The sequence below is a fragment of the Sphaeramia orbicularis genome, chromosome 5 (assembly GCF_902148855.1).
Source record: "Sphaeramia orbicularis chromosome 5, fSphaOr1.1, whole genome shotgun sequence".
Lineage (NCBI taxonomy): Eukaryota > Metazoa > Chordata > Actinopteri > Kurtiformes > Apogonidae > Sphaeramia > Sphaeramia orbicularis.
Window position 1 is genome coordinate 9,412,324 of NC_043961.1, and position 25,753 is coordinate 9,438,076.

Consider the following 25,753-nt stretch of genomic DNA (forward strand, 5'->3'; position numbering starts at 1 on the left):
CCTTCAGCCCTTAAAGACCCAAACGTCCGCCTTTAACCCTTAAAGACCCAAACGTCCACCTTTAACCCATACAGACCCAAACGTCCGCCTTTAACCCATAAAGACCCAAACGTCCACCTTTAACCCATAAAGACCCAAACGTCCGCCTTTAACCCTTAAAGACCCAAACGTCCGCCTTTAACCCATACAGACCCAAACGTCCGCCTTTAACCCATAAAGACCCAAACGTCCGCCTTTAACCCATAAAGACCCAAACGTCCGCCTTTAACCCATAAAGACCCAAACGTCCACCTTTAACCCATAAAGACCCAAACGTCCGCCTTTAACCCATAAAGACCCAAACGTCCACCTTTAACCCTTAAAGACCCAAACGTCCGCCTTTAACCCTTAAAGACCCAAATGTCCGCCTTTAACCCTTAAATACCCAAACGTCCACCTTTAACCCTTAAAGACCCAAACGTCCACCTTTAACCTCAACCATCTACTGATCTAAACTGTTTAATACCTGTTGATCCACTAATCCTATCAATCCATGTCAGTAATTGGTGTAAAATACAGTTCTTCATCTTTTCATGGTCATTAGATATGACCATATTTGGATGTTCAGAGGCTCTGTAGTTACCATGGAAACACCATCATCTTCTACAACACTGATTCACCAGTAAAACCCATGGAGTTGGATCAATGACAGTGGATGGACACACTGTGTTTATGTTCAATTAATGACAGACTGGACTGAAAAAGACAGTGTTTACTCAGTTTTTTCTATTTTGATATAATAACCATTGTTTTTACTCTGAGCTTTTATGAACATCTACATGATCAGTCAATTAAACAGGAAAATAGATGATTTTCACTGGAACAAATGCAAAATTCAGAGGATAATATTAGAATAAATAGTGATAAATCACCAAGGAAAGGTTAAATAGAGAGAAAAATTCATTCGAGAACTGCCACAAAAGTCACACTGTGTGGGATTTACCATTATATAGATAAAATCTGACTGATTGAACTCAAACCCAGTATGATCATTGTCATCTAAAAACACATGCAGAAGTGAGTGGCTCTAGATTCACTTCAGTTTTTTCACAAAGCTCCGTTTGAGAACATATGAATCCAGCCTGGTTTGATCATCTGTGGACTCACTCACAATGCATCACTATAACAAATCTAAAAAAGTGTGTCTGTGTGTGTTTTCATTGCCGATTTGTCCACGCTCCAGTGAAGACGTGAGGGAAGAAGAAGACTTTCATTTATGCGTTTGGTTTGAGCTCACTGGGCACTGCCCTGTAAACATCTGCTCACACCACCCACTCATGACACTGCACCAAAAGTTCTCACACCTTTGAGGGTTTTAGTGAAATGCAGACTTTGTGGAAGAAATATTAATTATAAGTGTGATTGTTCTGATACATCATAAACTGTGTTGGAACAGCACAAATGTACAGATGTTTGCTTGCCATTGTTTTGCCTTTGAAAGTAGAACAAATGCATCGTTCTTGAATTAAGAATTGAATTATTGCTTAAAATGAGTTGAAAACAATGGTTGGATATGTGGCAAAGCATTGGCTGCTGGTGTTGGACATTATTAGAGTTTATTTCTAGATCATTTGGACTCAAAATAAGCTGCAAATTCTGACCTAGAAAAGCACGATATATGTTAAAAAAAACAAGGTGGAGATTCTGCACCGACAACATATTTGTTCTATCAGCACTAAAAAAAACAAAAAAAACAAACAAACATATTAATATCCTTAAAATAAGTAAATTTCCCTTTCTTGAAAATTAATTTTTACAGCATACCATTTGCAGCAGAACATTGTAAACTCACTGATTCCCTCAGGACCTCTGTGAAGAAACTCACATGCAACGCCACCATGTGAAATCATAAAGCACGACGAGGGGTTTTCTATCTGAACCACATCTATTCAATATTTACCATAAATAACACAGAACAAACCAACCCAGTTTCACTGTTCAACACTACAAAAAAATTAGAACATTCAACTCATTATTGGGTTCAAATGTCTGATTTCAAGTTCAATTAAAGAAAAATTACACTTGTCAAGTTAATTAAAATAAGAAAATATTATCTGAGGATTATAGAGTGATTAAAATACTTAGTTTAAGCAGAATGTAGATGTTTCAAGTTCAGTAAGATGTTTTTTATCCTATAGTATATATGTATATATGGTCTTTTGAAGATGTACTGACTCCATATGCATGTATTTACATTTAAAACTGCATAAAACATAATGTGTTGAGTTCCTGTGTCCTCCATAGTAACAGAGCTGGTTTTATTATGAATATTACTATTTTTCTTTTATTTTTGGTTTTTCCCCTGTAACTCGCTTTGGAAAAGTGTCTGTCAAATGCATAAATGTAAATATAAGTGAATTATTTAAATTAGTTGTAATATCTCAGTGGGGTTCAGCTCAAGATGAAAATTCTTGGAACAAGTTAAATAATCTGAACAAGATTAAGTATAAATAAGTAAATAAATCTAAAAAATGATCTTTAATGATAAATATTCCAAATTCAAGTCCGTTTATTTAAGTCAGATGTTCCTTTAATGCAGTGTAGACTACTCTAAACCAATAGTGGAATAGGTAACAGCAAAAACCCATGAAAACAGACTGATGCTTGTGTTTTGTGTCCATAATTTCAACTCTTCCTGAAGTGTCGCTGTGGTGTTTATCTGCTGTGGCCGTCAGCAAAGCTCTGGGGAAATGGCACCAAATGACAGGGACAGATTAGTAACCACAGGCATGCTCCCGTTCAGTCAGCAGGCTGTCCGTTAGTGTCCCTCTGTCTCTGAACAGGGTCTGTCTGTCCCAATAAGACCAGTCTGTTCAGAGACACTTTGAGAACAAAGACGCTTAAGAATAATGAGCTGTTCAACGGTTTACCAGAACCCAAATAAATGGATGAACTCCAGTGTTTAAAAAAGCATTTATGACTTAAAAAACATCCAACACTGACTCATACAGAGGAAATAAGAGTGACAGGAGTTTAATGTAGGAGCCACATTCAGCAAAATCTGAACCCAAATGGACCGGACCAGTAAAATACGAGCAGAATAATAGAGAAATAAAGTCAACTCTGAACTTTATTCTATGTGTTAGACTGAAAAAACTTCAATTACATATGAAAATGTTTATGTCTACAAACTATCCTTTAAAACAATGTGAAGAACATAAACAAACTGAAATGTATTAAGAATAATAGGTGCAATTTGAACAATACTCTGATTCAGTTTATCATATGTTCATTATAACGAACAGACACACACAACATTTAAGAACAGACAGAATATTATTAAAATTCATCATCACATGGTGGTTTTTCCTGTTTTTTTTCCCTACTGATTTTTTTTCCTTGTTTTTTTTCGCTAATTTTTTTCCTTTTTTCCCCCATTACAAATTTTTTTTTCTGTTGTTTCCTCTCTAAATTCTTTCTTGTTTTTTTTCCCCATGAAATTTTTTTTGCTGTTTTTTTTCCTCCACTAATTTTTTTCCTGTTTTTTTTCCCCATTCTATTTTTTTCCTGGTATGTTTTTCCCTACTAAATGTTTTCACATTCAGCCCAATCTGATCCCAAATGGACCAAAACCAGTAAAATACGAACAGAATAATAGATAAATTATGTCAACTCCAAACTTTTTACTGTTTTAGACTGAAAAAAGTTCAGTTACTTTATGAAAATGTTCACGTCTACAAACTATCCTTTAAAACAATGTGAATAACATGAAAAAACTGAAATGTATTAAGAAGAAAAGGTGCAGTTTGAACAATATTCTGCTTCAGTTATGTGCATTCTAACAAACAGATCACAGTGGATCTACAAACACACAACATTTAAGAACAGACAAAGTATTATTAAAATTCACCATCACATGGCTCTCTGAAGGCAGTTCAGGATGTTCATATTTGTTCAGGTGATTCACATTTTTATGAAATGATAGTTTGTTTTAGTGTAAATACAGTAAAATTACATGAAAATATTTACATTTGCAAAGACAAACATTTGTCATTGTTATTATTTATAGGTCATTATAATCATATTTTACTGATTGAATCGGTCTGAATGTGCAACCTGAACTAAAATTATAATTAACATCTATTTTTGCATTTGACAAATTCATCCCATGAACCAGACTGGACCCTTTGGTGGGCTGGATTTGGCCCTGGGCCCCATGTTTGACCCCACTGGTGTAAAGTACAAGCCTTTTTAGACATGGTACACAGGCGCCCCCCAATGGGAAAACACAGCAGCTCAGCTTGATCCTTAACTGACAGTGAACACAGGATGTACACCCCTGAACGCTGCAGCCCACAGATAACACACACACATACGAGTGTGTGTGCGCACACGCGCGCACTGGTGTCATGAACCCTGTGAACAAACACTGATAAATTCAATACAGAAGGATCTATAAACCACTGTATATGCATTGTTCAGAATAGATGTCTTTGTCAGAGGATGTGATGGTTCAGTTAAACTTTTATATGATTATTTTACACTTTTGTTCATTGAAAACATAACAGAACTATACGTCTGTGTGGGCGTGGTCTTAAAAGTCTGTTATAATTTCCAAGGTTATCGAGCACTTCAAGTCCCAGGTGATGAGGTGCAGTGAAGACACTAAGGCTATAGTATGATTTTCGAAAATGACCTTTTCGGACATGATTTCAAACATGTCTAAATTGTGATTTAGGATGTTCCTAAGATCATAATAAACACTCGCTGAAGTGTTTCAGGTTGATATAAAAAGTTTTTCAGGTGGTCACCAACATGCTCCAAAAATGAGTTTTTCATAAGGCTATAAAAAAGGCTAGTAAAAAAAAAAAAAAAAGTTTTTCGTGGTATGACTTCCGAAAATGACCTTTTCGGACACGATATCAAACATGTTTAAATTGTGGTTTAGGATGTTCCTAAGATCATAATACACACTCCCTGAATGGTTTCAGGTTGATTTAAAACATTTTTCAGGGAGTGACTAACATTGTCCAAAAGTGATTTTTTTTGTAAGACTATAGTATGACTTCCGAAAATGACCTTTTCAGACTTGATTTCAAACATGTCTAAATTGGGATTTAGGATGTTCCTAAGATCATAATAAACACTCCCTGAAGTGTTTCAGGTTTATTTGAAAGAATTTTCAGGTGGTCACCAACATGCTCCAAAAATGAGTTTTTTTGTAAGACTACAGTATGACTTCCGAAAATGACCTTTTCGGACTTAATTTCAAACATGTCTAAATTGTGATTTAGGATGTTCCTAAGATCATAATAAACACTCCCTGATGTTTTTCAGGTTGATTTAAAGCTCTACCGTATGATGTGGCATTACACTTTTCTTCTGTCATCTTTAAATGCTCCTAATAAGCAGGTATTGAAACTCAAAAATCTTTAATTCTCATATACTGCTCATATTTCTGATAAAAGTCTGACCAATCATTTTATTTAGTCCGAATGAAATAATTGGCTGTGCCTGACTGAGCCTCTGGTCAATCATCCATTACCGCCATCTCACAGCCGATGTGTGTACCTCTGAATCTGACGCTTCACTCCTGCTGCTCCCCCTGTCACTGACCACAGTCTCCTGTCCAGGATGTGAATGGATAGAACTGAAATGCACATGTTGAAGGGAAAACATGGACTTATTAACAGAAACAACAACTAAGGGGAACAAACAGAACCCGACTACAGCAGTCAGAGTCCGATGAATGAAGGATGGAGATAAGGTCCAGGAGTCAGGTGTACTGGACTAAACAGACAGGTCTGCACAAAGCTCAGCTTTTATGACCGTGGGACTCATACAGGTTCATGTACTTGGTGTCACACAGTGTAGGATGATAAATGTATGGACTATGAAACCTCAAATGTCCACGGAAAATTTGTGGAGCCCGCATGTTCACAGTGCTTGCACCCATCCCCTGGGCACCTCATCTCCCAGGTGATGAAGTACAGTGAAGACACTGACCCAGCGCTGCACAGACCAGACCCTAAATGCAGGGTCTACTGATGAAACAGCAGCCCCAGCAGGTGGATGATGTATCTGATTACTGAGGGAAGGGTCTACGGACACACTGAAGCGGACTGGACCTCCACTTCCACCTCCACTGCACACATCAGGTGAGAGGAGGAGAGCACCAGAGCTCAGGCAGGAGGAAGTGGGCGGGGCTTTGGAGGGAGGCGGGTTGTTCATGTTCAAACTTTTACTAAGTGCTGAGAGACATGCCACATCAGTAGGCATAGCTTTAAAACCAGATAAATTATCTAACCCTTCTAAATCTAAGTTTGCTTGTTTTGGTTTTTTTTTTTTTTACCTTGGTAAGAACTAAATCATTTGCAGTGTTTGTATTAGGATGGGTAAAATACAGAGTGAATTCCATAAGACAAGTTTTAAGACAAGACCTTCAACTTTTTAATCCACTTTAATAGAATGTGTTTCTAGAAGGTCTGGACAGTGGAGGCCTGTGAGCGGCTGAGGGACTGTTTGGACACCAGGGACAGGGACATACTGCGTAGTCCACATGGGGAGGACATGGACAGTCTGACCCACTGAATGGGTTCCCCATGGGTCAATGCACTAGTTTAAAAATTTTAATTCTCTATTTATATAAATACTTATATAAATACCAAATTTTTCTTTTAGATTTTTTTCTACCTGTCTTTTTCTTTGCATTTGTGCGTTGTCTGTTGTTGCTATTAACTGTTAAATTTCCCCATGATGGGATCAATAAAGTCTTACCTTCTCTTATTTCTCTTATATCTTCTTCAGGCAATATGTCAAGAACTAACAATTCCTCAAATTGTAATAAAACGAAGTGTAAAGTATAAAATGTGTCAGCTTTTAAAGCAGCAGTCGTAGGCTCACATTGTCATTTTGTTTTTGTTATTTCATATCATACATTCAGTTTAAATGAGCGGATTAATAGGATCAATAGGGTATTTTACAGAGTGCATTACAAATAGTTTTTATTTATTTTATTAAGTTGAGACACAACCAAGTTTAAGTGTGTTTATGAGTCTGACAAACCTTTAGTCTTTGTGCATTCCAAGTTCAAGTGTTTTGTCAACCTGCAGGTTTGTGGAACATGTCAGTGGTGACTGTAACAGCAGTGTGATGGGACATTAGTATGATTTATAACTGAAACTGTAAAACTATGGAAACATATACATCGTGGAAGTTTAAATATTGCCAGTCAAACTATTCTTTTATGTCCATATTGTCATGCGCTAATGTGCACTAGACTTTTTGACAAACAAAATTCAGACACAAGAAAAACATAAATATATTTATTTTGTAAGCATGCCTAAAACTCCAGTAGAGCCAACAAAAGGAGCTGATAATTACACAGTGAAAGGGAAATATAACTTACACTCTCAGTCAGTCTGGAAGGAATAAAAATTGGTCCATGGATAACCACAAAAAGAAAATCAAACAGAAGTAATCAGCCTCATCAAACCAGTTGAATCTGTTTCACTTACCCTCCTTAGCTTATCAGGTTTATTAAAGCACTTTCAGTCAGAATTAACAAATGAAAATCTGTGCTGTGACTTAAAAAAAAAATAAAAGACACATGACAAAGCAGGTGAGACGTAGAACAGCTCACCAGGCTACATATGGATCTTCCTAGAAGCGCCTCAGCCAATCCACGGTTTGTCAGTGCACGAGCAGACTGGGCTTTTTGTAAACATCAACTATATGGGTTTGTAAAAACTTTTATTGGCGCAGCATTCGGAGCGTGCCCAGGTGGATCCGACCTTTACTGTTTTTTAGCAACGAGCACACCGATCAGCACTCCAGTTAACAACACCACTCCGACCAGCAGCCATCGCTTCAGCGTCTCCCCAGACCTCCGTGCTTCGGCAGCTGCGCTTTGTCCAAAAATCTCACCGAAGCTGTCCTGAAAAACAAAGTGGGAAATGTTAGTCAGGATATCCTTGAACTTTTTTTTTTTTTTTTTTTTTTTTTTAAATCAAGGTCTTTTTTTTATTTTCAGTTTTCAAATGCACAAAAAGAAACACTAAACCCCCTTCAAAGACATGCATGTACAGACACACACACACATACATATACAATTAAAAATCAATGAAGTACAAATAAATAAATAAAACAAAGCAAAAAAGTACAAAGATATTGGAGGTACACAGATATGTTTTTAGCTTCCACACCGTCTACAAAGCTGATAAATGGCTGCCAAGTGGCGTAGAATTTTGTGGTGGAACCCTTAAAGGTATATCTAATTTTTTCTAGCTGAATATGATGCATAACCTCTGTGATCCACGGTCCATATATGTGTGTGTGTGTGTGTGTGTGTGTGTGTGTGTGTGGGTGGGTGTGTGGGTGGGTGGGTGGGGCAATCTTTCCATTTTAATAAAATGAGGCACCTAGCTAACAAACAGGAAAAGGCCATCATATTCATACAGTGCCCGATGAACAGAGTGTCCACCAGAGTCACACCACATTTCCTTGAACTTCTGTGTGACGTACAGGTGTATTTAAGCCCCGCCTCCACTTACCCAGCCTCCTGCGCTCTCAATCCATGGGCTGATGTGCTCATCCAGGTACGTGGTCATCCAGTCGGCGATCCGAGGAACCAGCTCACTCATGTCCTTCTCAGCACATTCCACACAAAGGACTCCTCCGAATGCGAACAGGCCCACGATACGCCCCCAGTTGACCCCGTCCTTGAACACCTCATCCATGACACTTTTAAAGCTTTGGTAGGCAGTGTCAGGAGTGATGTCGAGCTGGGAGGACAGCCCACTAAATGCCTGCGTGTAGAGCAGCTCAAACTCATCAGCAGAGTCCTGAAGCGCTGCCTTTACTGCGTCTACGTCACCACTGGGGGGCAGCGACACCACTGCCTGTCCACCTCCGTTCCTACTGTTCGCCAATAAGCCATTAGAGACAGTGGTGTTGGCCTTGTCTCCTTCAGTCCTGGCATCATCTGGCCTCAGCAGAGAGGACGGGTAATTTTTCTGCGACAGCTTGTAGCATATGAAGAACTCCACCAGCTCCCTGTTACTGTGCGACATTATTCCACCACTGAAAACCACCAACGCTCAGCCAGCCTAGTCAGAGCCTGCAGTTTCTGCTGCCATTCTGCACATCAGAGCCTCTTCAGCCTGGAAACACAAACTGGAAAAAAACAAATTCACATTCATTAATGATGGCTGCTTCTATGAAACTGGGTTTATTTTAGTATCTGTCACTTTTCCCTCTTTTTAAACCCAATAATAAAAGGTGAATGCAGACATATTTACCCCAGGATGGACCTAATGATGACCTCAGATAAATGCAAAAAATTGTACTCTTGCTCTGAGCCATCCCATAATTAATGAATTTATAATCAAATATTGGGTCCAAAAATAGGACCCAAATATGGACATTAAATCTCCATAGGTGTCAATGCATTAGATGTGAAAGTGTGTGTAAATGGTCTTCTATAGACTATAAATAAAGACACTGTGTTAAATGTGCCGATCCTAGTGGTTTTTCTAATCCACACGTGGGTTTTTCATCAATCTCAGTCTCATTCCAGGTTTGGTGTGGAACCCATCGTGTCCACTGGTGTTACATACAGAACCTGAACATTTAAACATATAAATTGCGAATGATTTTGCAACAATGGTCATTTTTGTCAAACACTCTGCTTTGCATAATTAATTCAATTCCCAAAATGCACCTGTGAGAGAATAAAGAGATATTCAAAAACATAGTAGCACATAATTTTCGGGTCCTTTTGACTGTGTTACATGTGGATTTTTGTATTAAATATAATGTAAAATAATATAAAAATGTGTTTTATCTGAAAAATAGTAACCCTTTTAACTCTATTTATTTTTAAAATAGACTCAAAGTTCTTCCAAACCTGCCTCAGAACATTAGTCTACATGTAGTTTGATTTTTTACCCCCCATGTCCTGTTTTTAGGACCAGTTTCAGAGAAACACCCATATACTATCACCTGGGTCAGTGCGTTCCATAACATCTCCAATAGAATCCAGAACATTACCCAGCTCGTTACACTGATTAGGAAAAATAATAATACAAAACAGTAATGACAGAACTTCAATCATGCAAAGTCCTACAGTTGTGCTGCAAATATTTTTAATCTTTTAACATCTGACCTTCTGAGCTAAACTGAGTGATGAAGAGCACGGATACATATATTTGCCATAAAACTCACATAGCTCATTGGTTTCATACAATAATAAGACAATATAATAGGTGTATTATTTCCTCATAAAAAGGTGTCTGCTCTGACTGAAGTCAGTTCCTATATAACAAACTGTGACAACAGTAAATAATGGATTTGTTGAGGCCTATATTTGGCTGCAGTATTTAGGGCAGCAGGATGGTGTGTAGGACCAACTCCACTCACTCCAGGCCTGTGGTCACAGTGATGATAAATATAAGTGAATGAGGCTCACTGACCTTTTTAATCATTTTGATAAAACAGTGGCTGTCACAGAGCAGGGGTTGACACATTTATACATATCCAAAGGCATTTAAAGCAAGTTCCTAAAATGTTTGAACTTCAGATTTAAAGCCCTGATTTTTTTTTTTAGCTGCAAAACTGGAGCATAAAATCAGTTCAGTTTCAACTTCAAGCATGGTGCATCCATCTGTGAAACATTAATGTAAAAACATTTCACCCCAGAGTGCTCACATTTACTGCAGCAAACCAAAACTACGTAAACCTAAATGACAAAGTGGTCTGCAGAGGAGTAGAGATGAAAAGTTAAACAGATCACAATTGTCGTATCAGCCTCTGCTTGAAGAAAGTTACAAAAAGCTGCAATTTAAAAGTCCAGCATGTGGACCGTGATATTTTTCTGTCTTAAATAAACAAGACACAGAGACCCATTGTGTAAAGTAAGTGTGAAAGTGGCTTTATTTTAATAAATGTTTCTGTCTTTTTTTTAAATACTAGTTTAAGTTTAAATGTTTTGATAGGAAAAAAATAACCAAACACTACACAAAGTGCAATATTGACAACAATAACTGCAATATGACTTTTTACAAAATTCTGAAACTCTAGCACAGAAACCAGTGATGAGTTAAACTGAACAGTATACGGGAGTAAAACAGGGACTGGACACATATATTTAGTGCATATGTTCAGAATCTATTGTCTGAAAAAAGTTTAATTTGTTTAAAACCCCTACATGCATTAAAATAACTCATATATGGAATTTGCCTGCCACAGAAATAGGCACTTATATTTGGTAAAAACACCAGAAAAGACCTTTAGAAAAGTAGGAGGAGACTGAACCTGGTGTAGAGATACACATTAAAAGAAAATCCATACAGGAATCAGACTTTTAAATCTAATGCTTTTAAAGACCATTTAGAATCATTTTTAATATTTAAGATTGAGTTCAGGACTAATCATGGTTGGATTTCTACCACTGCAGCTTAATACAAAGTGGTATAAATGTGGTCGAATGCAGAAGGTTTTTATGCAGAAATATAGTTATTAATCCACATTTTCCCATCAAATAAGTGGTAAATAAAAGTACACTTTAGACGGCGGACATTAGAAATATGGACTTAAGGCATTCCAGTTAACTGACAGATACAAATAAATTCGAATGAAAACAGAAAAGAACACTATTACCAGATTGAAATACAATATTTGTGTCAGTTATACCCTCAAAGATTCATATTTCAGACAATTTAGTTACTACTCAGGCCTACTACGTATACAGTTCGATTTAAAATTTTACAAGGACCTGAAGGGAGCCGAAAACTTCCTAAAATAAATAACTAAACGAACAGAACTACAGAGTATACGCTGACTTTCTGTGTAGCTCAGTTAACTTATACCATAAACAAGCTAATGTCACTGGATGTTTATCTACAGTAGAAAACCGAACCCGTTTAGTGACAGAATGAGCATTAAACAAACTCTCACAGTAACATGAACCACTGGAAAATATGATGAAAACAATACATACTAACATCCAGGCATATCCGTGGATCTGAATGTCATCCTGCTATCGATGACAGCTAAGGCTGAAATCACGTAGTCTACCCATTTTAGCTCAATGTGCTAACACTAGCTGTTTAACAGTCCATGGGAAACGCTTTACAAACGAAAACAAACTAGCTTACATCCACGGGAGCGTACTGAACCAATCACAGTTGACATCATACTTACAGCTGCTCAAACGCTGTTTGCCTCTCTGAACTTACAGCTACGTCGTTACTAAAATCTGCAGTTGTGAATGCAGACACAATACGGACATTTTTGCAGCTGCAGACTCTGTGGCCTGGGCAGAGATGCACGCTGGCGGTTGGCCAATTCTGTTACTGTACGAACAGGAAGTCCCGCCTATTCACAGCCCTAGACCAATCCGAATCTGAGATGGACCGGAAGTGTAGCGGACAGTGAACTGACAGAAAAATGTAAGCTATTAAATGAATGTCAGCTTTGAGCATTAAAACTTAAAAATTGGCTCCGAATACAGCTTTCATAAGTTTATCTGCAACAACAAAAAAGAAAGCTACACTTATTTCAAAATATTTCTTATTTAATTTTTGTCCTCTTCCATTAGTTTACTTCGCATTGATTATATTTCGACCCTTACTATACACTAGCTTAAGAAATACTTACTGGACCACAGTGACAAAGCAGTAAAAACTGAAGATTTGTCTCAAATATGATTTGTGAAGCCATCAGGGTTTTTTTTTCTGCGTACAATTAAGTGTACGCATTACAACCTTCACAAAGAAAAAAAGACTTATCACACTTCTAAACTTAATATGATTTAATGAGGAAAAAATCCCATGAAAACATCACCAAAAGGTCACATTGAAGGACTGTTGTACCTCTGCGAATGATTCCAGGTGATCCAACAATTTCACATGAAATAACTCACATGTACAAAAACAAAGACTGAAGCATTATTTAAGAAACGTTTTTATTAAAATGTGTACATAAGCATATCCTACACTTTTTAAATGTGAAATAACAATAGAATACAGTTCATCACAGCAGAGGAAATAAAAAAACACTATGGAGGGAAGGCTGGCTGAATGGTGTCATAACTCGTGATAGTAAACCAGTGAACACAGGTTGTATGAAGAAAACAAACAATTTAAGTATATACAGTCAAATATGCCACACGGTAACTGTTTGTCCTTTTTTATTAAGTATTTTATTAACTCGAGGTTGTCAGTTCAATCCTGCCAATGAACCTACATCTTATTTTCTGAGACTATTATGTGCATATTTACTGACCTGATACTTAGCCAAGGCAAACTGCTAAGCCGGGTTACTAACAGGCAGCCATCCAAGTGTTTGGATTTATTGAGCTCTCTTGTCTAGGATCATCTGTTTCCACAGGCTGACTCTCTTCAGCCTCATTTTTCGTCTCTTCTATATTATCCTGGTTGGTTTCGACGCTGCCATTCTGTGCAGTGCTCTCTATTTCTGGTTCACTGTCTGAGTCAATGGAAATGGTCTCTGTGCATGTGCTAAGTTTTAAGGTACAGTTTAGCATCTCACTTTGCTTCTTTTGGCCTGTGTTTACATTAGGAGACTTGATTTCTGCAGGCTGCTGCACCGATTGAGCACTAGGTCCTCTCTCTTCAAAAATCAAGTCATGCTTAACTCGCTTGAGACTATCCATATCAAAGCCAAGCAGCACAGAAAGTTTGTCTGTTTCGCAATGTTTCTCACACATCCTTCGCTTGTTTGCAAAGTGGCTAGCAATGTCTGACTTCCACAGCCACAGACTAGAAGACAGCTTCTCCTGTTCCTGGGCAGAAGGGTATGGACACTGGTTAAAGTACGCTGTCAGGAACTCTTTTCTTGACTCATACGTTTTGTGCTCAAAACTGGTAGGATCCAGGACAAGGCCAGATTGTGCTTGATTTCCAACTGCAACAGGAGCTGTCTTCATGCCTTTGCTCAGGTGAAGCTTCTTGGCATTGAATGTAGTCTGCATTGGAAGTTGTCGTTTGAGCAAGCCAACCCCAGATGCACTAAGAGTTAAGGGAGACTTTAAGCCCACCTGGTTTCTTCCCACAGCCCTGCACTGCACAAGATGCAGGGTGATTGTGGAGGCCACCATGTTACTCGTATACACGCCCAGGCAATGAATGCACTTGTATGTCATCTTTCTTTCAACAGGATGCATTGTTTGGAGCACTTGATGCCGCTCCCTCAGATGCATGGACAAAGCATCAGAGATGGGACCTCTGAGGATGGTGAAACACAGTGGGCACAATGTCTTCCCAACCCCACCTTGACCAGACAGTGGTGATGGCATCATACTTCTAGCCAGAGCTTGGTTCTTTTTCTCCATCATTGAGGGAGTTGTTAATCTAACTGGAGCTACAACACTATTATGTCCTTGTACAGAATCATCTTGACCATTGACAGTGTCCTTTGTGTTAAAGGTTAGTACAAGCAGCTGCACATTACAGGATTTATCTCCTTTGACAGTGAGATCAAAGGTTAAAGGTGACGCACCAGGGGGGCCGCCAAAGTCGCCGGCGTGAGTCTGCCTTCCGTGCTCAATCAGTTTTTCAACGCTGTGAAAAGCAGAGTGACACTCTGGACAAGTGAGTCCATGGATTAGCACATGGTTCAGCAGCGTATCACTGGGCAGATAGCGGTTGCAAAGCAAACACTTGCTGGTAAAATTGTGGATTTTCATAATGTATTTGGCCATTGCCCAGACTTTCTTTGCCTTGTGAGCAGTTTCAAAATGAGCACTGTAGAGATTTTCAGGAAAAAGCTCATTGCAAACTGTGCATATCTTCCATTTCTGTGTCTGGGCTGTGTTTACACCAGTGGCATTATTTTCAGCCAAAGAAGTGTTGCCAGTAGCTTTGCCACGCATCTGTAGAGCTGCGATGGGGGAATGATTTTGAGTGACAGGAGCCACTGGCTTTAAATAACCAATTACTGGCTTTGCTGATGCCTCAGATGTAAGTGTTTGTGCCCTATTAACGATTAGGGGGGCTTTCTGGGATACTACTGGCATAGCTTGAGCCCTAGAGACCATTACATTAGCATGTCCAATCATGGTGGTTACTTGTGCACCAATACGCTCATGGTACTCTACAACATGCTGCACTAATGCCTCATAACTACGAGTGGAAAACTGGCAGCATTTACAAAGGATGTTGTTACCATTGACAGAACTAGCACCATTTTTGACAGATGACTCAGGAACCATACTAAGATATGGAGAGACCACGTGCTGAAAATGCTCTCTATAGATGTGTCTTCTAACAACATTGTAGAGTGAGTCTCGAAATGTGCATTTTTTGCAATAGTACATTGCCCTCTCCACACCATCCATCTGTCTGGCTCTATCAAGAAATGCCTTATCCTTCTGTTTAAATGCAGTTTGCTGTGCATTTTTATACTTCCCATAACTGTGGTGTGATGGTCTGGCTTGGTGGAATATTTTAATATGTGTGTCCATAGTTCTTTTGCTTGCAGTGAATGTGCAGTATGGACAATTAAGCAGAATGTCTTCAAAGATTTCCCTGTGTACATTGCGGAAGTGATTCTTGTAGCCTGAGTAGTATTTGGATGAAAAGGGACACTCGGAGCAGCAAAATGGCTTTGATCGGTATTCCTATGGAGACATTAGGAAGAAACAGCGTCATGAGGACACATAATTGGATTTTTACTTTAGCAGCTGAAGAGCTCTTGAATACTGCAGTAAGATTTACCTGTGTTCTGGAGTATGACGGATCCCAGGCAGAGAGGTCAATGTAAAGACTATCCTGTACAATCTGATCATCAGGGCAAAACTCTTCGAATTCCTATTTAAAGAAGAAAATTTAATGAAAATCCTAGCATGTTTGACCACATGTATGACAATGCAATGATTAACAATGACTCATTTTAAATGACGAAGAAAAACAATTGTGTTCTATATTGATTCTCAAGGAAAACATTATAAGATAAACACCTAACTATGCTTCCAGACAAAACATTCACACTTTCAAGTGTCAGATACACACCTTTGCTGCTTCCTGGCAGAACTCAAGGCCAATGTCTCCAAGAGCTTTTTTCACCTGCTTCCTGGCTCTCCTGATTCTTGTGATGTTATTAACTGGGAGTTGATACATTGCTCCTGAAGAACACATAATACATTTATAATTAGTTCATGGTTGCTTATATGCCATATGGAACTTAACATTTTCTTAGTAAAATGGGTTTCACTAATATATGAGGTCACTGCTTAACCTAATCACATGCCTTTTTAATTTCATAAACAGATGGTACTCATTTCAGCTCTAATGTTTGGTAGTTCACAGTAACAACATATTGGCTGACTATTAGTCCTGTTCATGTGAAAGGCGCCAGTTCCTGCGTGGTCCGGTCCTGTTCGGTCATGCATCATATGAAGCTCAGTTTATGAAATGAGTAGCGATAATATGATGCACATTTCCAGTCTTGGCTGATGTACAATGTTGGATCAAACATACTGTATTTCGTGTGGTCAGTGTTTTCATGTTATTAGCGGCTTTTTGCGCTTAGCATATTAGCCAACATTAGCCGTTTTCATTGGACCAGAGCTAGCTTTAGCTACACACCCGGTTGGGTTAGCAATGAAAACAATATGTGAACACTCTAAAAAATACATTTACTCACCGTATGAATCGTGTGAAGACAACCTCCAAGCAGGTCGCCTCACTAGATGAATCGCTAACAAAGAGGCTAACTGTTCGCCCGGGGCGGACCGACTGGGGTTAGCTGTGGCAGCCGGCGCAGCTTCAGCTAACAGGCTAACAGTTAGCACTCAGATCTGCTGGAAGCGGAGGAGGATCGGTAGGATGGAGAAAGTGATGCTCGATTTATGAAAAAGACATAGTCCAAAGATAGTGACTAATGGGAACAGCCTGTATCTAGCAGTTCTTTCTTTCTTCAACTCGCGGTGGGTGCAGGGTGGCCTGCTAGTTTTCGCTATGTTGCTATTCGAGCCAACTTCAATCCAAAATGGCGAAGACAAAAAAAAGGAAAAAAAAAAAAAAAAAAGAACGGAAGCGGCTGCAGGAGGAGGCTGATGCATTCAGACCATGTTTTATCAGCAGACATCTACAATACTATGGAAGTCTCATGAAATACAGGGGCACAGCAGCAACATTTGGTTTATTATTTTCACAAATACATATTTACATTTTTGTTTCCCATTAAAATAATGAGGGAACACAGTAAGAACTTTATTCCAGTGGCTCTATAACTTCCAGGACAATAGCCCGTGGTCCTGTCATCACCAGCCTGGTCACTGTCCTGTAGTCCAGGTGGAGAACATACTGTCCATTTACCTGGCACACAAACTGACGCACCTGAAGACAATGACAAGACTCCACTGAGCAGTTTGTTGTTTTGGAGAACTGTGAAAAGCATATTATGGTCTGTTGAGTGTTGGACCAGTTCAGGATGGGACCATACATGTTCTTACCTTCACCCCTGCAGCTGCTGCGGGGCCTCCAGGGTCCACAGCCTGGACGTAACAGGGAGAGGCCCCTCTGATGACAAAGCCCCAGCCCAGGGCATCCCCTATCACCTGGAGAGGATACGGTACATACAGCCTCAGTTAGAACTACAAACACTGTGTGTAAAAAAACAAAAAAAAGGGACAAAGTCTTGTTTGGTTCCATTAAAGAACAGATTAGTTTCATATCATTTAATGATGCACTTAAATCGTTCTTTAACTAAATCATGACTCATGATGTGAGATCAGGGCTGTCAAACTCATGTTAGTTCAGGCTCGGGCACATACAGTCTGATCTGATCTAAAGTGGGTCGGACCAGTCAAATAATATAAATAATAGGATCAAAACTGATCAATAATGTCAACTCCAAAGCTTTCACTATGTTTTTGAGTGAAACAAGTAAAATTCTGTCATGAAAATCTACAAACTGTACTTGAACATAACATGAACAAATAGGAACAATCTGAAATTTCAGAAGAAAAATAAGTGCAGTGTTAACAATATTACATCTTAGTTTATCATTTATACATGTACATTATAACATGCAGATCTCAGTGGATCTATAAATACACACAACATTTAATAACAGACTGAATATTGGTCCAATTCCATAGACTTCTATTAAGACATTTCAGTTTGTTCATATTGTTTGTCTGTATTTTTTGTCTGCTAGTCTGTAAATGTAAACATTTTAGTGTAATTGTACTTTTTTACACTAAAACAAAGAGGAAAATATGTGTTTTTCATTATTTATAGGTTATGACAGTATGTTACTGGTCTGACACACTTTAGATTGAATTGACGTAAAATGATTTGAACATCCTTGATTGTTCATATCTTCAGCGTCATTTTTAGGGCCTGATCGAACCCTATGATTGGCCGGTTTAGGCCCCCAGACCGCATGTTTGACACCTATGACATAGATGAATTAATGCATGGTGTGCTGTGAATCCCTTCCTTATGATGAAGTCACTGTTGCTTTATGTTTTTACTCCACACAAGCTTGATCATTATGTATGAAATGATAAGTCATAGTTAACTCGTACTCCACTTAATTATATGAGTTTACAAATGTTCATTTCAGATCCATCTGATATGATAAGCTTGGCTGTATTTATTTATTTAACCTTTATTTACCCAGGCAAACAATTAAGAACAGATTCTTATTTACAAATGCAGCCTGATCAAAGGGCTATGGCTCCTTGAGGGGTAGTGGGTGAGGGTGAGAGTGGGGGTGGGGGGCTAAAAGTAAAAACAAGGTTATCCAATCTACAGAAACAAGCCTGTAAGAGGCACTGTCCATATTCTAATAATGTAAAGACCAGTTTGATTAAAGAAAGCTTTACATGGTTTCCAGGAAACAGGCCCTGGTCTTATAGAAGGCTTATCAAATGTACGACGGCTGTTCAATAAGTTCATGGCCTCACCCAGAACAGAACAACACAGACTGATAATTTATTTTATTTTATTTATTTTATTTTTTAACATAATCTCCATTTACAGCAATGCACTTGGTCCATCGATGTTCAAGCATCACTATCCCATCACGAAAGAATGTAACATCCTGTATTATAACAACCAGTATTTCTGGGTGAGGCCATGAACTTATTGAACAGCGCTTGTATGGATCTAAAATGAATGTTTGTGAAATCCAGATGATGTAGTGGAAAACCTATTAATGTACAAAGTCAGTGATAACAAAATATGTGTTATATAATCACATAAAGCATCAGTTCATAGTGAGAAACAAGAATTCATTAAACATATTGCATTAATTTATGCATTAAATCATCATGATTCATGCATTAATTCAGATTTACTTTAGTAAACAGTATATATACCACTACTATAGTGTTAGTGTCTACAGTAAGTAGTAACCACAGAAGCCTACCTGTTCTGTCTTTTTGTTACTGTCATTATCTACTTACATACATTTTTTTAATGTTAGTACTGAATTAAAGTATATAAATATTACCAACATAAACATATATGTGCTTGAATCCTTTACTCACTGTTAACACTTTCTTGATGAAGGGTGCACCAGGAGCCAGTAACTCTTCACAAGTGAAATTTCTTCTCAGTACTGTAACATCAATAGAAAGTTTTATTATTCATTTTCATATACTTTAACTACTGCAGTATTGAAGTACAAGCCTAAAACTAGCTTATGTTCAATACTGAGTTTTGAAACTCATGTCAGACAACTATTGACGCTCTTGCCTGATTTGGGATTGCATGTGACCACTGAGGTTGAGGACAGAGGAGGAAATTCAGCAGGATGAAGCTTCAGGGAGTTCAAGCTGCCTCGACGTCCACTGGTGACCTGTTTCAAGTCCTTTCGTGACCCAACTGTCATTGAATTATGCAGAGTTGGTCATGTTATAGTAAATACAACAGCAAAGAGGACAGTAAATATAAAATACACACACACACACACACACACACACACACATATATATGTGTGTGTGTGTGTGTATGTATATATATACATATATATATATATATATATATATATATATATATATATATATACATACATACATACATATATATATATATATATATATATATATATATATATATATATATATATACATACATACATACATATATATATATATATATATATATATATATATATATATATTTTTTTTTTTTTTTTTTTTTTTTTTTTTTTTTTTTACCAGACTGGAACCCACTCTTCTCTTGTTGAGGTGGGTTTTTGCGCAGCACAAACGGACTGTCATGATGGGTTTCCTCTTTAGTCGACACCACCGTCCCCTCGTCAGTGTCTTGCTTACTTTCATTCAACAGTTCAGATAGTCTGCGGCGGCGGCGGAAATTGATGCAGAACTGATAGAGTAGTCCGCTGTCAAAGAAATCATGCTTTTTTGCCACTAGTAGCAGGAGAAAACAGAAAAATGTGACACTTTTTAGACTTAATGGGAATTTTCTGTGAGCCCATAAAGAGTGTGTTTACTGTAGATTGCAGAAGTCCCAGCTGGCCTCCCACTGACAGACGGCTCAGTTTCAGCTCCAGACTTCAAAGGGGAAAGGAGGGTTTCTCTCACCGTGCTGAATGATGCCATGCTCATGCAATGCACGGCACAGATCTAGTCCCCGACGCCGGCTCTCAGCCTCTCCGTTCTGAAGGAGCCAGTCAATCAGCTGACAGCCTGGAAAGCAGCGCTGATATGCAACACCATGTTCCTCTCTCAGCTGCAGGATTGAGTTCTTGTCCCCTATTAGACTGAAAAGACGGACACTAAAAGCATCGATCGGACACGTCATAGTAAGCAAGTGTTCTGTTTACAGTATACAGTGTGTGTCTGCAGGGGTGGAAGAAGTATGTGAAAGTACAAGTACTGATAGCACACAGTGAAAATACTGAACTACACGAAAAAAGTTCTGCATTTATTTAAAACATAAAGACCCAAAACTACTTTTGTGGCAATTCCCAGTTCTGTATTTTAACCTTTCTTAAGTGATTTATCGCTATTTATTCTAATATTATCCTCTGTATTTTGCTTTTTTCAATAAAAATCAGATATTTTCCTACATGTAATTCACTGATCATGTCGATTTTTCTAAAAAGCTCAGATTAAAGTTGATGGTTATTATATCAAAAACAGAGAAAACTGAATAAACTGTCTTTTTCAGCCCAGTCTGTCTTTAACTGAACATAAACCCAGTGTGTCCATCCACTCTCATTGATCCAACTCCATGGGTTTTACTGGTGAATCAATGCTGTAGAAGATGACAGTGTTTCCACGGTAACTACGGAGCCTCTGAACATCCAAATATGGTCATATCTGATGACCATGAAAAGATGAAGAACTGTATTTTACACCAATTATTGACATGGATTGATAGGATTGGTGGATCAACAGGTATTAGACAGTTTAGATCAGTAGATGGTTTAGGTTAAAGGTGGATGTTTGGGTCTTTATGGGTTAAAGGTGGATGTTTGAGTCTTTAAGGGTTAAAGGTGGATGTTTGGGTCTTTAAGGGTTAAAGGTGGACGTTTGGGTCTTTAAGGGTTAAAGGTGGACGTTTGGGTCTTTATGGGTTAAAGGTGGATGTTTAGGTCTTTAAGGGTTAAAGGTGGATGTTTGAGTCTTTAAGGGTTAAAGGTGGACGTTTAGGTCTTTAAGGGTTAAAGTATTATGATTCCATACATGTAAAGGATAAGAAACCATCACTGTGCAGTAAAATGGTTTCTGTCAGTGTCTTTACAACAGGATTAATGTTTATGTTGTATTTTACTGCTGTTAAGGTTAAAGGCTGAGCTCATCTACTTATCAGTGGAATCATCCACTTTTTTCTTGTGAGTCCCATAAAAACTGGACTTTTCATGAGCTCAGAAAAACAGGCCTGTTTTTTTTTTTTTTTTTTAACTTTGTGACTGTGCATTTTCCAGTGAATCCAAATTCATTTTTAAAGAGTTTATTTATCTTAATGGACACTTAATCCATCGCTGTATCCCAAATATCCAAAAGCAGCAAGTCTGGGGGTTTTCGCTGGACAGGAACAAGATGATTTTTTTTTTTAAAAGATGAAACTCAGTAACTCTGACTCTCAGATGTAGTGGAGGAAAACAGGAAGAAAATGGAAATACTCAAGTACATGTGTCTGAAATTGGTGTTGAAGCACAAAGCTGGAGTAAAAGTTCTTCTTCCCTCTGGTTTTCAGATTGGCTCTATTACTTTTTCATAATATTGGAAAGTATAAAAAAAACAAAAACAAGTGTCCTTACTGCTCATACAGTTGTTGTCCTCTCATGAAGATTTTCACCTCAGTGTTGATGGGAAATGTTCCATCATCTTTGCGGAAGCGATACAGCAGTTTGGCATCCTTGAATATCGGCCTCTTATCACAGACTTAAACATACAAAAAAGTAATACAATCAAATTCACCTGAGACGTAAAATAAGGGAATATTCAACCACATGCTACAGGAACATATTTCCATTAGAACCATGTGGTCTTTAAAGCAACACTCTGGAGTTTTTCATCCTTCCAACTCTATTTTCAGGTCATTTTGGTGGAACATCTACTCCAGTAGGTTCAGTTCCACTTTGGTCATGTCTCCAGAACATCTGTATATCCTGCACAGGTCGTGTTATTAAATAATTTCCTTCCGTTTATGTCCAAACATTACAACAGTTCCTTCCACAGTTTTATCAAAGTGGTAGCTAACGTGATAAACGTTTTTTCGTTTCTGATATTTTTATAAATAAACCAATACTGTTTGTATAAATACTGTCAAACTACTTTACCTGGTCTGAACACATAGTTGAACACATAAATTGTTTTGCCTCAGAAAGTTCACCAACATCAGTGGTGTCTCAACAAATGTGATATTAGGGATGCACCGATACCACTTTTTTCCAGACCGAGTACGAGTACTTACATTTGAGTACTTGCCGATACCGAGTACCGATACGAGTACTTAATAATCTCATTCCAGTTCTTAGTTCCTTTTGTAAATGTGCTTTATTGTCGTTGTCATTAGTCTGACTGGAAAAAAAGTGCTGCTACTGACATTTAATGTGTTGGAGTGAGCGTTTCTCAATTAATCCACCAGGGGGCGCCGCTCTTAAATAACCATACTGGACAAATACTACGAAGAAGAGTAAAGTTTTTTGAGAAGAAGAAGAAAGTCAGTAATAACAAATATGGAGACGATAGACGCAACACTAATGTGATACTAATATTGCAGCATTTTTGCTTGTAAGGTTTAACAGCTTAGCTTCAGCAGGAAGAGAAAAGAGAAATGAGTGATAAGTTTTGTTTTCACTTCCGCTGGCGGCGATCCGCACCGCTCCATACTCCCGCTGGTATTCTCATTCTGGGTATGCATCCGCCAGCACCTGGAAAACGGATGGAATGTACGCAGAGGACGGACAGAACGCTGCGTCTGTATCTGTCTGTGTCTTTAACGTTACTTGCAGTCAGCATTACTTTTATCACCGTCATTTATTTTCAAAAATCTCCACACTCTTCTCACTCCACACACATTATTCCATCGCTGCGTACCTGCTGCACTAAACTGTGAATGTCACACGGCCGTAAGTGGTATCGTTGCATTTGTATCGGATTACTTTTATGAGTACAAGTACAAGTAAACTCACTGAGTATCAGCTTCATGGTGTTGCTTTAACCCAGTGGTTCCAACCTGTTTTTACTCCTGACCCCATTTTAACATCGCACATTTCTGTCAACCCCAGACATTCAAAACAGAGACTTTCTTTTTTTTTACTAAAATTAATTTGTTTTTGATCCTGTAATAGTTTTCTATCCTATGTTTCAAATACAGGTTAATTTTAGACAACATTTAGTCTATATAATGTTTACTATTCTAGACGGAGGCAGTAAAGCCAGGTGTAGATTACTGCACAAAGGGAGAATTTGATTTTTCTTGGTCAGTGTACGTACAGTCAGTCCAGCTTGGATTTACAAGGCTGACAATTTATACTGAACAAACAAGAACTCAAACTATGAATTATGAGAGAGCTGCAGCATCTGAAACCGACCACAGTGAACATTTGATAGATAAACAGAACCACAGTGCTTCAGTTTTACACTCACAGTTTGTCTGCTATGGATTGGCATTGGCTCTGGCCACTCAACACAGATTTATATTAGTGAGTTTTAGTTTGTTTGTTTTTTTTTTTTTTTTATTTTTATCAATTACTATAAATTTCAGGCCACCCCATTTGAATTCCAGCGAACCCATGTGGGGTCCCGACCCCAAGGTTGAAAAACACTGCTTTAATCTCTCCTTGCTGAAGCTGAATCTTCTCCCTGTGTTTCCTTCTTACCATGGTGGATAATGTCATGGTCCATGAGGTGTTGGACCAGGCTGATGGCGGTGGTCCGGTCTGGGGCCTCCTTATGACTCACCAGCCAGTCTATGAGCTCCTGCGCCACCACGCAGTTTGGATATGTCCGCAGGTGGTACCGCCGGTCCTTGATCAGTTTTCCATCATGAAGTTTCAGCCTTTAAGTGAGAGGAAAAATCAGCTTCAGTCTTTAACTTTACATCAACCTGTTCTCAGTCTAAGTCACACCTTTAAACACCACACGAACATCACATCAGTCTCCTTCTCCTTCATCATATTCTCCTTCCTCATATTCTCTTTCTCCTTCCTCATATTCTCCCTCTCCTTGCTCATATTCTCCCTCTCCTTGCTCATATTCTCCTTCTACATCATATTCTCCTTCGTCATATTCTCCTTTTCCTTCATCATGTTCTCCTTGCTCATATTCTCCTTCCTCATATTCTCCTTTTGCCTCATATTCTCCTTCTCCTTCCTCATATTCTCCCTCTCCTTCCTCATATTCTCTTTCCTCTCCTTCCTCATATTCTCCTTCTCCATCATATTCTCCTTCTCCTTCCTCATATTCTCCCTCTCCTTCCTCATGTTCTCCTCCTTCATCATATTCTCCTCCATCATATTCTCCTTCTCCTTCCTCATATTCTCCCTCTCCTTCCTCATATTCTCCTCCTTCCTCATATTCTCCTCCATCATATTCTCCTTTTCCTTCATCATATTCTCTTTCTCCTTCACCATATTCTCCTTCCTCATATTCTCCTTCCTCATATTCTCCTCCATCATATTCTCCTTCTCCTTATATTCTCCTTCTCCTTCCTCATATTCGCCTTCTCTTTCATCATATTGTCCTTCACCTTTATCATATTCTCCTTCTCCTTTCTCGTATTCTCCTCCTTCCTCATATTCTCCTTCTGCCTCATATTCTCCGTCTCCTTCATCATATTCTCCTTCTCCTTCCTCATATTCTCCTTCCTCTCCTTCCTCATATTCTCCCTCTCCTTCCTCATATTCACCTTCTCCATCATATTCTTCTTCTCCTTCCTCATATTCTCCTTCTCCTTCACTTACCTCAGCTGTTCTCCTGCTATCATGACTTCAGCCTTACGTTGTCTGGCCATGGCTTTCTTCCTATTGCTACTTGTTGGCTCCATGTTTGTTATCTATAGACCTGGAAGGAGGTGAAACTCAGTCTAAATTATGGACCTGAGTGTTGACAAAATATCCACTGAAACACACACACTCTAGATAGATGTTATGTATACAGACAGGAGGAGAGGCAAAGACACAACACTCTGTCCTGTCAGAGGGTTCAAATACTTATGTTTTTATATGTTATTTTTGCTATTATAAATACTTTCTTATAGGCTGCCCCCCCATCCACAGGTAATACATTGTATCTTATGTAGAATATAAATATTGTCCTTTT

General features: G+C 38.5%; 3 protein-coding genes across 5 annotated transcripts; all 3 read right to left on the reverse strand.

Moving 5' to 3' along the window:
- Positions 1-7,288: 7,288 nt before the first annotated feature.
- Positions 7,289-12,315, reverse strand: LOC115419166 (bcl-2-like protein 1). 2 transcript variants are annotated; one of them, XM_030133817.1, is made up of 3 exons: positions 12,181-12,315; positions 8,532-9,140; positions 7,289-7,915 (listed from the first exon to the last, which is right to left on the reverse strand). In XM_030133817.1, exons 2-3 carry the CDS (start codon positions 9,048-9,050, stop codon positions 7,775-7,777), a joined length of 660 nt encoding a protein of 219 aa, XP_029989677.1. In that variant the 5' UTR covers positions 9,051-9,140; positions 12,181-12,315; the 3' UTR covers positions 7,289-7,774. The 2 variants fall into 2 exon arrangements, with proteins under 2 accessions (XP_029989677.1, XP_029989676.1); XM_030133816.1 differs by having other exon boundaries at positions 8,532-9,153.
- Positions 12,316-12,919: 604 nt separating this feature from the next.
- LOC115419126 (activity-dependent neuroprotector homeobox protein-like) lies at positions 12,920-17,005 on the reverse strand. Its single transcript, XM_030133761.1, has 4 exons — positions 16,645-17,005; positions 16,011-16,123; positions 15,717-15,809; positions 12,920-15,619 (listed from the first exon to the last, which is right to left on the reverse strand). The coding sequence occupies exons 2-4, from the start codon at positions 16,116-16,118 to the stop codon at positions 13,301-13,303; spliced, it is 2,520 nt and encodes an 839-aa protein (XP_029989621.1). The 5' UTR covers positions 16,119-16,123; positions 16,645-17,005; the 3' UTR covers positions 12,920-13,300.
- A 38-nt stretch (positions 17,006-17,043) lies between these two features.
- LOC115419151 (DEP domain-containing mTOR-interacting protein) lies at positions 17,044-25,516 on the reverse strand. 2 transcript variants are annotated; one of them, XM_030133792.1, is made up of 9 exons: positions 25,396-25,516; positions 24,313-24,491; positions 22,246-22,369; positions 20,561-20,739; positions 20,189-20,386; positions 19,710-19,838; positions 19,502-19,572; positions 17,456-17,560; positions 17,044-17,339 (listed from the first exon to the last, which is right to left on the reverse strand). In XM_030133792.1, exons 1-9 carry the CDS (start codon positions 25,476-25,478, stop codon positions 17,214-17,216), a joined length of 1,194 nt encoding a protein of 397 aa, XP_029989652.1. In that variant the 5' UTR covers positions 25,479-25,516; the 3' UTR covers positions 17,044-17,213. The 2 variants fall into 2 exon arrangements, with proteins under 2 accessions (XP_029989652.1, XP_029989650.1); XM_030133790.1 differs by having other exon boundaries at positions 17,048-17,339; positions 20,174-20,386.
- Between the last annotated feature and the right edge of the window lie 237 nt (positions 25,517-25,753).